Source organism: Agelaius phoeniceus, chromosome 12 (genome assembly GCF_051311805.1).
Source record: "Agelaius phoeniceus isolate bAgePho1 chromosome 12, bAgePho1.hap1, whole genome shotgun sequence".
NCBI classification, from domain to species: Eukaryota; Metazoa; Chordata; class Aves; order Passeriformes; family Icteridae; genus Agelaius; species Agelaius phoeniceus.
The window spans coordinates 5,835,968-5,852,056 of NC_135276.1; the positions used below are offsets into that span (position 1 = coordinate 5,835,968).

The 16,089-nt window shown below is 52.9% G+C and overlaps 1 protein-coding gene across 1 annotated transcript in view; it reads left to right on the forward strand.

Annotated features, from left to right (window-relative positions):
• The first annotated feature begins 1,340 nt into the window (after positions 1–1,340).
• The window catches only part of LOC129125579 (hydrocephalus-inducing protein homolog), a 36,895-nt gene continuing 22,146 nt past the window's right edge, over positions 1,341–16,089 (forward strand). The window contains exons 1-19 of the mRNA XM_077185018.1: positions 1,341–2,246; positions 2,737–2,899; positions 3,372–3,473; positions 4,171–4,380; positions 5,246–5,374; positions 6,265–6,442; positions 6,909–7,099; positions 7,826–7,959; positions 8,913–9,049; positions 9,702–9,823; positions 9,911–10,102; positions 10,468–10,572; positions 11,643–11,882; positions 12,140–12,338; positions 12,800–12,964; positions 13,265–13,438; positions 14,644–14,768; positions 15,180–15,308; positions 15,606–15,810. Coding sequence (XP_077041133.1) covers positions 2,038–2,246; positions 2,737–2,899; positions 3,372–3,473; positions 4,171–4,380; positions 5,246–5,374; positions 6,265–6,442; positions 6,909–7,099; positions 7,826–7,959; positions 8,913–9,049; positions 9,702–9,823; positions 9,911–10,102; positions 10,468–10,572; positions 11,643–11,882; positions 12,140–12,338; positions 12,800–12,964; positions 13,265–13,438; positions 14,644–14,768; positions 15,180–15,308; positions 15,606–15,810 — 3,109 coding nt within the window. The 5' untranslated portion in view covers positions 1,341–2,037. The remainder of the gene's footprint in view (positions 2,247–2,736; positions 2,900–3,371; positions 3,474–4,170; positions 4,381–5,245; positions 5,375–6,264; positions 6,443–6,908; positions 7,100–7,825; positions 7,960–8,912; positions 9,050–9,701; positions 9,824–9,910; positions 10,103–10,467; positions 10,573–11,642; positions 11,883–12,139; positions 12,339–12,799; positions 12,965–13,264; positions 13,439–14,643; positions 14,769–15,179; positions 15,309–15,605; positions 15,811–16,089) is intronic.

A 16,089-nucleotide genomic window follows, 5' to 3' on the forward strand; every position in this document is an offset into this window, starting at 1 on the left:
ACCCTTCCTGAGGCACTTTGTAAAGTGAGTGAAGATGCTTTTAGAGATGAGACTGGTATTTGACTTCCCCAAAGCAAAAGTGCAGTTCCAGCTGCAGTGCCAAGGAGATGGTGGCCACCCCAGAGAAATGCCAGTTTCTGTGCTCACTGTAAAGGGAGGCTTTTGAGGACCCTCCAAGGCACGGTGATGTCTGTACACTGATGCTGCAGGGAAGCTGGGAAAACTGGAGATTCCTGTGAATTCCTCAGGCTGACAAGGAAAAACCCAACATCTCCTGTGTCTCTTTGCCTTCTGTGCTGTTGGCATGGATGCTTGATGGTACAGCTATATGGATCAGCTCTGTGCATTTCCCTAAGCCTCCTCTGCTTCAAAGGACCCCCAGGCATCCTGCAACTGCAGTGATGATAACACTGAGGCAGAGCAGGTGCCCTTTAGTCTCTGGATCCCAACTCCAGCATCATCTTTCTGCCTCCTGCAAGTTGTCTGAAAAAGAGAAGATGGTTAATGATTTGGTTTCTGTAGTTTCAGGCCTCTCCTCTGGTTCCCAGGCTTCCAGTGAAGTACAGAATCCCCCCTGGAACAGGCAGTTCAGATGTAATTGAGAAGCTTTTCAGCTCTCCCTGATTCTGCCTGGGTTCTGCTCGATGCCACACACCCAAACTGATTTATTGCATACTATGGCACAGCACCTGTTTGGTATCAGTACATGCAGAAGTCGTTTCCCAAAGTCTCTGGGTTCTCTAAACCATGCAGGAAGCCCAGCACAATGCTCAGACAGGAAGGAAGAGCCCAGGCTGATCAGAGCTTTGAGACCACAGACACCTTGTCCCTGTAGCAGGGGCTGCAGGACCCGTGGTGCAGACAAAGTGCTTTTTGAGGCTGCTAGAGCCAGGAAGGTTGTGAGAAATGACTGTATGTGAGTGAAGATCCTCTAGTGCTGTTCTGCCCAATAGAGAGACAAAAGTGGAGACAAATGGCCTGGATTCACTTTCTGCTTTAGATCTTGGTCAAGCAGCCACCTCCTCTCAGGGGCCTATTCCCTCATCTGTACTTGGGAGGTTTCCCTGTCCTCCAGAGGATGCTGTGGTTTCTAAACATGAAAAGCATCTGCTGTCAAGAAATACCTCCTGGAAGGGTAGAAACAAAGAAGAGGAAGAGTAAGGAAACACTCTTCTATTTACATAGAAAGAGTAAATAGAAATATATGCACTCGTGAGGCTGAAAAATGTGAGCTGCAGCAGAAGCAGAAGGAGGTCTGTTTCTAGTTGAGGCTGTTTTTCCTTGTCTCCTGTTTCCATAGAAACCCAGCGATGTCCTGACACTGCAGTACCAGCCTTTGTCTTTAAAAAACACCTGCCTGCTGCCACTGGACCTCATGCTGCACTTGGAGCAGCCATTCCTGGTCTGTGATAAGGAGCAGCAGCCCCTCCCAGGTGGCCAGGTGAGCAGCCCTGGCCTCCTCCAGTGGGGTCTGAAGAGGAGGGATGTGGTGGTGCCTTTCTGTTGGGAGCTCCTTGAGTCAAGAAGTTTATTCTGTAGCATCAGCAGTGGGCTGGCCTGAGCTGCATCAGCAGAGCTGCTGAAGGAATCAAAATCTTATCTGAATTGAGAAGATCCATCCTGGCTTTAAGGCACAGGGAGAAGGGAGCAGGCAGCTGGGTCTGGGCAAGCCATGCAGGGAAGGTGTCTCCTGGAAAGCCATGCCAGCTCTCCAGCAGCCACCCCCTTGTACTGGGGCTGAGCACACAAACGGGAGCCTGAGGGATCCTGGACTGGACTGTGGTGCCTGCAGCCAGAGCCCTGCTGGAGAGAGATGAACCATGAACTGAGAAGCCCGTGCTGGGGTCACTTGGAGCATTTACTGTTTCATGCTGCCAGACCTTGGGACATCATCCCACAGGTGATTAATTACTGCTCATCTCCTTGCAGCCTGTGAGAGTGGATGTAGGGGAGACCTGTCATCTCTACATCGTGTTTGACCCAGCTTATGAACTGGATTTTAAGAGCTGGAGAAAAGAGAAGGTTCTGAAGATAGACATGGTCAGGGGCCATCCTTTTGTGGAGCGTATCAGCCTTGAGGGAGAAGTTCACTTCCCAAATCTCCAAATGGAGCCCAGCTCTGTGGAGTTTGGCTTCATCAGGCCTGACACGGAAGAAGTGCGTTCCCTGGAGATGACCAACTGCAGCCCACTGCCCGTCCAGTACCGCTGGTCATTCCGTTCCGACAGCGAGGTGACCAGGTTTAGGTATGTGCACCTTTGCCCTCCCCTTGAAGCTCTTCTTGCTGTGTCCTGTTTGTACTTGGCCAAGAGCAAAGCTGTTTGCCTGGCATCTGACAAATGGCACTGAGCAGCTGTGCTCAGGCTGGATGCTCAGGGAATAGGTTTTCCACCACTTTGGTGCTGCATAGCCCCCACAGTGGTTTCCCCTGGGAAGGAAAGCTGGGGTGAAAGCTGCTTTCTCAGACCTCTGTGACCTGAGACCATGTCCACCTTGATGAAGGGCTCCTAGTCCCAGCTCCCACAGTGCTGCTGAAGGCCCTTCTGACCCCTCTGCTTTGGGATGGGTCCTCTCTGCAGGAGCTGCTCTCTGCTCCTTGCCTTCCTCCCTTGCGTTGTGCTGGAGGATGCCCAGAAAGTCCCAAGAGCAGAGAAAGAGCCACTTAGCACCAGGGCTAGTAGAGCTACAGAGTTACTGCCGTTGGGCACTGGGGTTTGCTATTATGTTATTTTCCAGAGATGAGCTTTACCCACCTAAATTCACACCCCAACCACCAAAGGGGAAGGCAACCTATTTGGATCACCCGGCATCTCGATGGAGACACTTCAAGATGAGAAACGAGGAGACAGCCAGAATACTGAGAACAATGCAGGATTTTACCGAATCTTTAAGAAACAAGGTAGATTTTCTTGTACATCTACTGCTTGTGTTGCCTCCCCAGCCTGCCACCACCAAGTCATGCTCGTGCTGACCTCCCTTTTTGCTGCCCTGCTGTCCTGTGGGCTGGGCAGCAGGGCCAGTGGCTGGACGTGGGCTGTGTGGGAGGGAGAAATAGGAGAGTTTTCCTTGGAGAAGCTCACTCAGGTCCTACAGACCTGTGCTGAGTGTGGGATTTTTTGCCTTCACAATGAAAGATGAGGCTTTTATCTGCATCATCATGGTAAGGCCTCCAGCTTCCTTCCCAGAGCAAGCTGGGATGAGTCCTGATCTCCATGGAGCCTCTTCCCAAGGCAGCCAGACTCCCTGTTTGCAGGGCTCTGCTTTCACCCAGAGCTGCTATTGCACTGCTGGCCCTGGAGCTGTCTTACAAACGGAGACTTTGCAAAGTGGCTGTCTCTTCCTCCCAGCATAGAAAATGGCTTCTTTTTCAGGTGCAATCAGATCAACTTCCTGAATACCCTCGCCTCCAAGTAGGGTTTGAGGGAATCAGCATCTCCGTGGACGAACCACAGACTTCCCTCGAAGCAGAGAAGGTAGGAGGGAATCTGTCTCACTTGCACATTGTCAGTGTGGCAAGCAGGGCTGGAGCTCCCAGTGCCACTGGTGGGCCTCAGCATTGGCCACAGAGGGGCCTCCCATCCCTGCAGGCCCATCACAAAGTGCTGCTGAAGCAACTGGTAGTTGGAGAGGCCATGCAGGATACGTTGTAGGGCTGCCCAAGGACACTTTGCAGCACCTATGGAGGGCACTGCTCCCCCTGGAACTCCTCAGGTGGTCCATAGGAAACTTTTGCAGGAGCTTTTGCTGTAGCACCTTGAGAAAGCAGCATTTAAATCAGAGAGAGGGAAGAGCCTCAGGAGTCAGATGAGCTGGGCTGGAGTCCTTCGCTCAGCTCCGAGAGCTCTCACTCTGAGCCTCCTCCTTTTCTAAAAGCAGTAAGAAATGCTTTTTAAAGGCAAGTTGTGCATCAGAGAGAATTTCTACTGCCAGGAGACATCCCAGTTCACTTTCACGTAATGTACTAATTAATGCATTGATCTGTGAGTGTGGGAGAAGATTTTCCCCATGGTCCCTGCACTGGTCAGTGGCATGGATGCAGGATGAGATGAGGGTGATTCTGGCAGTGTTTGGGGAATAGGCCCCTCCAGGTACAGCTGCACTTTGCTCCAAGATGCTCTTCTGCATCCATTGCCATGCTCAACAGCTCAAGCTCTCCTGTCTTCCATCCAGGCTTTCAGTATCCTGCCAATGTCAGGTGTGCTGCAGCCAGGTGAGAGCCAGCAGGTCTCCTTCACCTACTCTGGCCACCTCAACACCATCTCTGATGTCACGGCGCTGTGCCACGTGGAGGGAGGCCCCACCTACGAGGTGCTGGTGACCGGGGAGATCTCACGTGTCCGCTACTCCGTGAGGCCCCAGGAGATCAACTGTGGCTTACAGGTACCACACACATCCCTGGCACAGCTCCTTGCCTTGGCACCACGGCCAGCAGGTTCCTGCCCACCTCGCTCCAGGGCTCCCTTCCCTTCCCAGCCCCTTTGTTGGCTCTGGGGCTTGGAAGCCCAACCTTTGAGGGACACATCTGGCATCCAAGCTGCTCTAAAATGGCCATCTCCAACCCTCTCCACAATGCTGGGAATGCCTCTTTTTCAGGGTACCTAACACTGCCTCTGGGGCAGGCAGGGTCCCAGTGGGGGTGCTCTGAGGGGTGTGTCCCTGAGACATCTCTCTGCTGATCCACACCTAAAGCCTGACCTCCAAGGAGATGCTCTTGTCTAAAGCTCTTGCTTAATCCACACAATAATCAAGGGAAGAAGTTGGGCTTCCAGTCACTACCGTTGGAGAGACTGTCCCAGAATAATCCCCACTTCACTCTTTTCCAGTCAAAAGCCCACAGATATTTCCAGCTGCTGGCCCTGTCTGTGTTGCCCTGGGTGACTCCCTTGTTGCATCTATGTTGCTTGCCAATACTTGCATGCAGGTGCCTTTTCTCCTGGAATGCCTCAGTGCTGTCTCTGTTTCTCCTGGCTGTGGGTGACCCCTCAGAGGGCAGAGGGCCTGTGTGCCCTGGTTCATTTATTGCTGGCCCTCACATGGTTGTTACCACAGCTCTGTGTGCTGCCAGAGCTCCCTGGTGCTGTGCAGGTGCCCTGTGCCTGGGGGTTCCCCAGGTTCCCAAGTGCCCCTATCTCCTCCCTGGTCCCTGCTCCCATGATGTGTCTGCTTTCAAGCCCAGGAGGGAGGAAGGAGATTCCCAGCAGCAGGCCTGGGTCTGTAACTTCCCTCTCCTGTGCCTTCTCTCCAGATATTTAATGAAATTCATCACAGCGATGTCACCCTGGTGAACAGTGGCAAGATTGAATTCAACTGGGTGCTAAAGCCTAGCCCTGCAGACAAGCATCTGCCTGGTGTGTTTCTGGTCAACCCCACCACTGTAAGTAGCACAAGTGACTGAGCCCAGCCCTGTGTCAGGTGGCCCAGGAGAGTGTTAAAGGGGAAAAAAGGGGGGGAGGTGGGGAAGGGGGAAAAAAGTCAGAGGGGAAAACCCCAAACCCAGCCATGAGAGAGACAGGGCTGTAAGCAATTTCTGCTGGGGCCAGAGAAGGTCAAACAAGTGCTCTCCTGACAGACTCCCCCACGGCCTTGGCTGGTGGGTGGCTCTGCTGTCAGAGGCAGACACCGGCGGGAGGCACAGGTGCGTGCGTCACTGTCCTGTCCTGCTGGAAGGGGAGCAGAGGAGAATTCTTTTTGATAGATTTCTCAGAGGAAAATAAGGCACAAACCCAGCAAGTAGTGTATCTGAAAACTGTTTGTTGATAAAGAAATGGCATGGTCCCAAACAGAGGGGGGACAGAAAAGAGAGAAAATGAGAAACAGAGAGAGTAACACAGGACAGGGACAGAGCGTCACCGCGAGAGCCCTGAGGCGCTGTGTCGGCTCCTGCTCGGCAGATGGAGCAAGTGCAGTTGTCCTAGTCCTGGTCATTTGTAACTTTTCAACACATTCAACAGGTTTCCATTCCTTCATTGGTTAAATGTTAATATTGCAACAACTCTTCACCAACATTGGTATCACAACATAACATTCTCATTAAAAGAACTCTAAACTTTAGCAAAACATCTGTTAAAAAGTCATCATTATAAAACACATAGTATCTGCTCTAACAATTGTGAAAGCCAATACTGTAATATATTTATCATGAAGGTGATGTGGTTCTGATGGTTTCTTCTAGATGAGAACCTGTCTCCTCAGCCTGTCTGTCCCCTGAGCCATCCCTCATCAAACACTCTGATGCATTCCCTCCCTCTTCTCCCATCCCTGCAGGGTTCCCTTGCAGCTGGTGAGACGCAAGTGCTGAAATTCTCTTACATGCCAGGATTACCAGGAGCCTTCAGCAGGACTTATCAGCTTAAAGTGGGTGACCAGCAACCAGAAAATATCTGCCTGAAAGGAGAAGCATCCTTTCCCATGATCAGTCTGGACCTGCCCTGGAGCATCAGAGGTGGGCACTGCCTGTCTGCCCTCAGGAAAGGCCCCTCTGGTTTTGTTCCCTACCATAGGCCCTGAGGGCAGCTCATGCCAACCTCCACCGAGCCTGGAGGGTTGCAGGACTCCCAGACCAAGTCAAGCCCCCTGGTTGCTTCATGAGTCTTGAGCAGAGGATGCCATGTGGACTTTGTCCCAGGAGCCAACCTGCAGAGCCTGCCATCCTCATCCCTGAAGGATGATGGCTAGAGTGAAAGGCTTGGGAAAGCTGTAAGAGAGGCTGGCAGGGCTTCTGGCAGGGTTGGATCTGTGTGACATTGCAGGGGATGAGATTCAGAGAGGAACAGCAGCATCCACTTTCCATAGATGGCTTGAGGGATTTCTTTCTGGTAGAAACCAGTGTTGGGAGGCAGGGACTTCCCAGCTTCAATGGGACTGGCACTTTGCTCACACTTCTCTTTGTGGATGTTTTCTTCCTTCAGGAAATGAAAAATATGAGAAGACACTGAAACGGCTCATAAAACGCCGGCAAATATACGATCCCAGCTATAAATCAGTTGTTCTGAAGAAGCCTCAGAGCCCAAAGATTGAGACCTTGAAGTCTCAGACCTTGAAGACTCAGAACCCAAAGAGTCAGGACCTGCAGCCCAGCGTGCTTGCCTCTGGCACTGTAGTAAGAACAGCTGCAGCCCCGTTTGGCACAGGCCACCCTCTCCATGTCACCTGAGCTCCTTGCAGCCCACAGCAGCTCCTGGTGCCCTGATGACACTTGGGACCTCCCTGCCCACTGACAACCTTGTGTCACCTCAGCATTGCCCCTAGGGCTGCCCCGCTGGTCATGTCTCTTCTGGGGCTGCACCAGCTTCCTGGCTAGCCCAGGGAGAGATCCTGAAGGCCATGCTCCAGGGATGGAGTTGATGGTGCTTTGAGGGAGATGCAGGTCATTGCTGGGGAGTTCATTGTTCCCAACCCAAGCCCTGCCAGATTTACAGCCCTTAACAGCAGCTGCCTGATTGTGCCCTGGGGCTGTGCTGGAGGTGCTCATCTCCAAGAGGCACCAGCTTGGTCCCAGTTCCCTTTCAAGACAGCTGCTGTCCAAGCTGCCTTGGTACAGGCTGGGGGCAGGCAAGTATCTGGAGCTCTGGAAGGTTCCTGGCTTGTCTGTCTGCCTGGCCAGATCAGCTTTGCTGACAGTGTCTGGGCAGGCAAAGATGCTGGAGTTACTTCCCTGGAGATGAGGTCCTGGCTAAGAGAGCAGGAGGTGTCACAGGCACTGAGCAGCCAGACAGGAGGACCCCACACCCCCTCCCAACAAGAGTGGGGTGGGATCCTTTCTCAGGTGCAAGCTGGGCTTTGGGAAGGACCTTTGCTAACCAGCCACTGTCTTCCCTTTCTTCAGTCAGACTCTCAGGTGCAGATAAAGATGATGAGGATGCTGGTAGAGAAACCTTTTGTACACCTGCAGCAAATTCTTCCGACCCATCCCCTGAAGAGCAGGTTCCCTGACAAGGAGCTGTGCCAGAGTCTTGCCAAGTGAGTAGGGACTCCCATCCCCATCTCCAGGTGCCCCTTGGGAACACCCAGCCATGTCCCCTTCTCCTGAGAGCTCCCTGTTTCTGCAGAGCTGGGAACAGCCTGGACTTCAGAAAGGGTCTGGTCCTGGTGGCTGTGACACGCTGCATGTGAGCAGTGGAGTGTCCTCCCTTCCCCAGCACCACGCTGAGCTTTGGACTGCTCAGCTCCCCACAGCTGTGGGGTTCTGTCCCTAGAGCTGGGGGACCCAGTGCAGACCTTCAGGCCCTTCCAGACAGCATAGATTCTGTCCCTGCTGCCTAGCTCTGAAGGAGACAACTCCCAGCTGAAGTCTTGCTTCCAACTAACAGCTGTGCAGCTGTGACACTGAACAAAAGGAGAAGGGAGCTGCACATGTCAGCAAACCCTTTAAAACCCAACATCAGATGGTTTGAATCCTGGTGGGGTGGCAGGGCAGGTGACATGGCCTGTCCCTTTGCACCATCATGATGCAGCACAAGCATGGGAGGCTTCAATTCAGGAAGAAGATGCTCTGCAGAGCAGCTTATGTGGTCTGGTTGCAGAGCAATGAAGATTTCCTGTGCAGGCAAACCTTATTCCTAGACCCCAAAGCAATTTCAGGCTCAGGCTGTACACCAGGCTAGGCAGTTCCACTGAGAGCAGTGGAGGCCCAGTGGACTCACCTAGACTGGCTTTTCATGGCAGACGAGCTGTGGCCAGTGTCCATTTTAAACTAATTTTATTTTCAGGTACCATTAGTAGCTGATCAAACCTAGGGCCTGCACTCCTCCTGACTTCCCAAAGTCATTGCCAGGTGGTCAGGCTAAGGGTTTCATGGGCTTGAGCTGAGTTTTTACAGCAGTGAATAAAGAAATAGCCACTGTATTTGTATCCTCCATCCACTTGGATGTGTAGCCAGGCTGTGGTTTAAGGACTGTCCTTATTCCTTGCAGAGTTGAGCTGCCCCAGTATGTCCTGGACATGGGCCCTGTCCTTAGGGGTTACACTGAGACACGCTCTCTGAAGATCACCAACCCTGGGCAGATCCATGTGTCCTTCAAGGTCGATGTATCTGTCCTGCAGGACACAGGTAAGCAGTGCTGGAGACACTTCCTGTGGCCTTGAAGGAGGTGTCTCAGACAGATTAGCTTAAGCCCCTGAACCTGGGGAGGTTTCTGAGCTTTTTCTTCTCAGTGCCCCTGCTGGGAGCTTTAGAGGCAGAGCTCTCCTGGCCAGCCATGCCCAGGGACCTGGCCTGCCTGCGACTGCCCCAACACTTCAGTGCAGGGGCCAATGGACTCATCACCCTGGTCACCTCTCAGCATCTTCCCCCCTTGGCTCCCACGAGCAGCAAGTTTCTTTGGGCACTCTGTGGGCTTGTTTTGCCAACCAGTGGGGTCTGCTGTGTTTTGGAAGTGCTTTGTTTGGAGTTCACACTGTCACAGCACTTGTATTCAGTCTTTATTGAGGAAGCAGCCTGTGAGATCCTCTGGTGGATTAAAAGAGGTTTCCAAAAGAGGCCTTGAGGCAAAGAGGCCTTGAGGCAAGGCTGCCCTTCCATCACACAGTGGCTCACTGTCTCTGAAGGGTGTTCAGGTGCACTCTTAAGTTTTGTCCAGGTCACAGCACAGTGTGGGGCTTTTGCCAGACCTCTCAGCCAGGACACCTGTAAGGCCTTAACGTGCTTGTACACATTTTGTGTTTTGTGTGTATCTCAGCTGCTTTGTGTTCATCTGTTCAAGGTTTCAGCGTGGGCCTGGACCAGATGATTTGCCTGCCCCCCAACAACAGCGTGGACTTTGACGTGCGCTTTGAAAGTGCCCACAAGCCATATGGTGACGTGGAAGTGCTGCTGCCCATAGAGGTACCACAGCTCTTGGGGCAGGCAGCAGGCTGGGCACAGCAGCAGATGTCACCCGCACCCTCTGCTGAATCCTCTGTCCTTCTCCAGGTGACAGAAGGCCCTATGTACAGCATCCGCATCCGTGCCACTGTGTCTGAAGTGTCACTCACCCTCACCAAGAACAGACTGCAGTTCTCTGACATCCTTGTTGGGCAGTGCCAGGTTGAGACCATCCGACTCTACAACCGGTTCCCAGAATCCTGCAAATGGTTCATTGCTTCCAACAAGCCTGCTCTGAAGGTAAAGCACAGGCCACATTGAACACGGAACTTGGTCGGGTTTTCTTTGTGACTCTTGCTCTTTCTGTTCCTGTGGCTGCCTGAGCACTTGGGTCTACAGTGTGTTTGAGGAAAGTTCTGAGGGTCTAGATCAAGGCTGGTTTGCCTCAACCTGTTCCATTAGCTGATGCTTTGCTTTGCTGCCATCTTCACCCATTCCTCTTCCTCCTCTGAGGACAGTAGTTCCCTATCTGCCTGCCCTGTCTCCAGGGCTTCCCTCCAGCTCTGGGCTTTGGGGCCACACTTGGTTTGGCTGTGGGTGCTCTCAGCTCCGTGTCAGTGTCTCAGAACACGAGGAGACCTCACATGATTGGTTTCTGTGCCCAGAAGAATCAACAGGAGCCCTGTCCCTTTGACGTGACGCCCTCCAAAGGAACCCTTGATCCAGGAAAGTGGCAGGATCTGCAAATCCAGTTTACACCCGAGGAGGAGGTGAGACTGGCGGGTGTCAGCCCAGGAGGCTGCCAGGGCTGTCTGGAAATGAGGGCCTGGTGCAGAGAGTGTGGTAGGAGCTCTGCCTTCACAGGGAGCTTTCTGCAAGCCCCATACTCTGCATGGCTCAGTTCACCCCACAGAGCACTCGTGTGAGATGTGCTTTGAAATGCCCACAGGGAGCTTGCACAGAGAGCACCAGGGCTCTGAGGCTGCCTCTTGGCACATGGAGGGGATGTGCCCAACTCCCCTCAGCCTCCCCCTTGCCTGGCTGTATTTGCAGCTGTGACACTCAGTGCAGAGCAGCTGCCCACTCACAGAGGATAATCCTGGAATGGCTCATCCTGCTGCAGGACTGACAGACCAAACAGCCACCACCCACCTTCCTGGGCACAGCAGGACGGTCACCTGTAGTGGGGTGCTGCCAGCAGTCCCTGGGGCTCTGGCCTGCCTGCACATTCTTGTCCAGCTGGGGATACAGCTTAAAGGACAAAGCATTCCCAAAAGTGGTTTGCCTGTGGCTGCTGGGTCTCGGAAACTGGCAGCGTGTACCAGCATGGCCACAAGTGCTTCTGTGCCCACACACAGTCCCAGGGATCTTTTAATTGCTCAAGAAATGTAACCATCTTGTGTCTGGCTTGGACCAGAGCCAGACACTAAGCAGAGAAGATGACCCTTATTTCTTGCCAGTGAGAGCTCATTTGCCTCTCTCGTGGAGCTGGTGTTTGCCTGATGCAGCAGTGCCAGGACTGTGTCTGGACACTGTAACCCTGAGGGCCCTTCCCATGAGCACTGCACTCCTGCATGACTAGGTGAAAATGTCTGACAGTCCATTGTACATACATCCATCTGATTCCCAAATACCCAGTTACAGTGCACACCAGCGTTCATCCCAGTTACTCAGACCCAGACTACTACAGATGCTCTAGTCCCTAGCATAAGTAAATATCTGGTTTCCATTCACCTTGGAGGGACTGATAACACCCTGACCTTGGGGCAAGCCTTGTTGTATTTGGGGTCCTGTCACCTGGGACTTCATGGATGAGTTTTCTGCACTTTCCTCTTTTCAGAGGTCTTACGAGAATGAGCTGGAGTTTATCATTTGTGGGAGCAGCCATCGCTTAAAGCTGCACCTCTCAGGACAAGGTCTGGAGCCACGGTTGGAGTTCAGACCCCCAGCACTAAAGATGGGAGGGATGCTGGTGGACAGCAATGGGGTGGAGGCCACAGTGGTGGTGAAGAACCCATGCAACTTCCCCATTGAGTTTTACTCACTGGATTTTGATGAGCAGTACCTTGAGGAGGAGAAGGTGAGAAGGCAGGTCTGGTCCCCATGTACACGCTGCCCAAGCTTCACAGCACTCCAGCATTCCCAGGCTTGTGCCAGGGAGATGGAGGCAATCCCCAGGGCAAAGCCAGCTCTGCTGACATGCTGTGGGAGGACCTAAACTAAATAGTTGGTGTTATTGGGAGGAAGGGAGGAGACAGAAAATGGGTTGATTGAGTCTGTGTGATGAAAGGCAAGAAAAGGAATCTTGCATATAGCTTCTCTTCCCTCCACATACAGATCCTGCGGATGGCAGTGGGGTCTGAGTACCAAAAGAGCTTTTTTATGCCTCCACGTGCCATCGGTGAGACACTGCCTCCAGAGGTGCTGCAGGACCACGAAGCACACAGGAGGCCAAAGGCTCAACAGGCAGAGCTCAAGCCCATGGCAGAAGCCAAGGCCAGGGCTGAGGCCAAGGCCATGGGCAAGGCAGCAGCAGGTCAGAAAAACAGTGAGGGTTTGGTGGTGACTGTTTTGCCTGTGGTCCAGCCCATACACCCTGAACTCTGTCACCTTGCTCTCCGGGGAAAGCCCATTCTTTTAGCAGCTGCCTGTTCCCCAGCTTGGTGGAGGAGCTCTTGGCTGAAGGGCTGTGGCATCCTCTACCAACCCTGAGTGTAGCCAAAGCAAGCTCCTATCTGCCTGCCATAGACTGGGGAAATAATCAGGATATTTCCTTGTGTCCCTTAGCCACAAAGACTAGGGCTGGATGAGTTCCTCAGCCAGTAGGACCAGGTCTAATATCACTGGCTCTTTTATATTTGCACCTTCCTAGCAACAAAAGAACAATCTCATCTTGCTTTCACCGAGTCTCCTTTCCTGGGATCTGAGGAGATGGGGAGGATGGTGAGGATCAAATGTAGGCAGGAGGCTGACTTTTCCCCCGGTTTTGCACTGTAGCATACCACAGGACTGTCCTCCTCACTCCTGAGTCCCTGCTGAAAGAGACTGGGAATCCTGTCTCTCGGGCTGTCGTGCGCCACCTGGGCATTGCCCCGTCCTCCTGCGAAGCGCAGCCCCACCAAGGAGGGATGGTTGTCATCATCCATGGGCCACCCCGGGCAGGTACGTGAGCTGCAGCTCAGGGCTGCGGGGAGAGGGGCAAGCAGGAGGAGCACATCCTGGTGGGCCATGGTGCTTAAGGCAAAGTCCTCAGCTGAACAGGAGGTGGAGATGATCCTCTTGGCTCTAGAATTCAGAGCTTGTATCCACACTGCAGCTGCCTCCCTCATGGCCTCCCCTGGAGGGACACCTGCTTTCCCACTGTCCTTTTAACTTTGAAATCTTGTTGGAGGTTTTTCCAGGGCCTGTCCCTGCAATGCCTCCTGTGCCAGTGTCACCAAGCAGTCCTCCTCTCTCTCTCAGGAAAGACAGAGATAGCAGCAGGCCTGTGTCAGTATTACGACGCTGCTTACGTGTCCATTGACACCGTGGTGAAAGAGGCCATGGCCAAGGACGGGAGCCCAGCGGGGCTCCGTGCCCGGGAGCTCTGCACCCAGGCTGCCATGGAGCTGGAAGGCAAAGATGAAGGTGATGCTGGTAAGGAGACATGCTGGTAAGGACCCAGAGCCAGTGCTTGAGAAACCCACCACCACTGTCCACTTCTGCTTACTCAGAGCAGCAGTTTTTCAGTCCTTGGGTTTCTCTTAGGGAACATGGGTGAAGTGCATCACTGGCTTGCCAAAAAAAAAATGAAATCAATTTTAAGGGCTCAGTAAAAGGTTCTTTTGTAGCCCCCTTTGCTGCCATTCTTGGCACGTGTTCAGTTTTCTAGGGCTACCAACTGCCCAGGAAGTTTCATAAAAGTCTCCAGTCTCACATGGAGAACAGCCCAATGAGCTGTGTAACCTGACAGTGGGCATAGGTAACTCTCTGGAGAAAAGAGCTCACCTAGGGGTGGTAAAGCATGCCTGTCTCTTTCCCAACTATTTTATATTTCCTCAAAGCTGAATTGAGCCTTCTCCTTATGGGGCAGCAGGCAGAACTGCTGCCCACCCGAGCAAGGAAAAAGCCTTCTGAAGTGACTCATTAAGCACAAGAGGACTGTGAGTGTAAACTCACAAATGAGAGGAAGGGAAGGTCAGCCTCCCAGAGGAATTTCCAATGAGAGACATGCTCCAGATGAGCTCTTTTTTCCAGAGAGTTACCTTTGCCCACTGTCAGGTTACACAGCTCGTTGGGCTGTTCTCCATGTGAGACTGGAGACATTTATGAACTTCCTGGGCAGTTGGTGCCCTGAGCACTGCAGGGTGAGGCCAGACCTGGCTCGGTGCAGGGGGAAGTTTTGCAGTGCTCAGTTTTGAACCTGGCTGGGCTGGGAGCTGGTGGAAGGAAGAAGAGTCTGGGTCCCAGCTGGGCTTTTCCCACAAGGAGGATTTAGCTTCAATGGAGATGGGTGATGCAAGTGAGGCAGGGCTGCAGGTCTCCACATGGGAATGCAGGATGGGTGCAGTGTATGGGAACAATGCTCCTGGAGGACAAATCTCTGGCTTGATCTGCAGGGGAACTGCTGTGTGAGCAGCATCACCTGCATGCACAGTTGTTAGGAGGGACGTAGTGCTGGCTTTAAAATCAAGTATGGGATGGTGTGCTTTACCATGCTGGTAAGAGAAGCAGGGAATGAGCTGCTTCTGGGAAACAGTGCTGCCAGTGCTGCCATGTTCCTTCCCAAGGCTGTGCCCATTGCAGTCAAGGGTGCCTGCTTGCTTTACAAAGCCCCCCTAAACCATCTGTCCCCTGTACAGATAAAAAGTCTCAGACCAAGAATAAACGAGCCTCTGGGGAAAAAATCGACAAGAATGTCAAAGACAAGACCCCTCCAGCACAAAAGAAGGACTCAGCCAGCAAACTGGACAAAAAGGACATCAAGGTAAACATGATCTGCCCTGGTTGATGCCTGGGACCTTTGCATTGTCTTGGAGATGGGCAGGGGCTGCTTACAGTGGAGGCTCTGTGGGTCCATGTGCCATGACTTGGGCTGGGAATGTGCTCTGGCAGACAGCTCCTCTGGTTCTCAGTGCTTTGCTGGCAAAGTGCAGTCCTGGCTACTGTGGCTGCAGGCAGGGAGCAAAGTGCTGGGAGGCTGCACTGGGGCTTGCAAGCTCGGGTCTCTGCTGGCCAAGGGATGGGCTCTCCAGGACCATCCCCTGGAGGCCCCAGCCTGCACTGCTAGTCTGTTCTAGTCTCCACTAGTGAGGAACCCCAGCTCCAAGCCCAGCAGTGGGAGTTGTTCAGGGCTTTCCACCGTGGTTTCTTTTCCTTACAATGGTTCCCATTGCAGTTCACAGTTTCCACTGCTCCTGCACCCCAGCAGCTGAACATCATCAGCAGCCATGGAGAAGAGCTGAACTGCTTGAGCTGTGTGCTGCCCGAGGAGCTGCTGGTGGACATCCTCAGTGAGAGGCTGAAGGTGTGTGGGGTGGGGGAAAAGGAGACATTCCTGCTCTGCAGAGACAGGCACTGAACAACAGACTCAGAGAGGAGGAGGAGGTCTGTACAGGCTGCTGGAGGATCCTGGACTGTGTGCAGGGAACCCTGGGGGAAGCTGCAGCTGCCCTTAGCTGGCAGAGCCTAAGGACAGGTCCCAGCTGCTCTTAGCTACTGCACTTGGAGCAAGGATAGCTGGTGCCCTGGGACATCTGGGCTTACTGTCCAGCTGCGAGCCCCCTGCGTGCAATGGCTGACTTACTCTTCCCTTTATCCACAGTGTAAAGACTGCTCCAAGGGAGTGATCTTTGATGGCTTGGAGAGCCTCTTTACAAGCAGCCTGGAGTCTTCTCTACTCTGTGTACTCAAAGCTGTCAAGAATCGTTGTCATATCTTCATGGTGAACCTGCATGAGGATTATGCTTCTTGGAAAGCCAGGGAGGAATCTGAAAGAAAGAGGAGGGAAGCTGAAACAGAGAAGAAAGGTGAGATATCTCCATCCCTCTCAAATCTTTTCTCTCAAGCCCTCAACTTTATCTCTGTGTACCTGGGTTTGCAGCAGAGCTTGTAAGAAATGTTTTTATTAATCTTTCCACCTTCTGCCTCAGTGTAACCAGCACTCATCTCAGAGTTGCAGGAGATCTGAGGTTTTAAGACTCACCTTAATCTCTAACATTAAAGCTTGAGCACAAGTGCCAGCTGCTGTAGCTCAGTGACAAACAACTGTCCTCAGCCTTGGTGCACTTAAGCCAGGCAAAGCACAG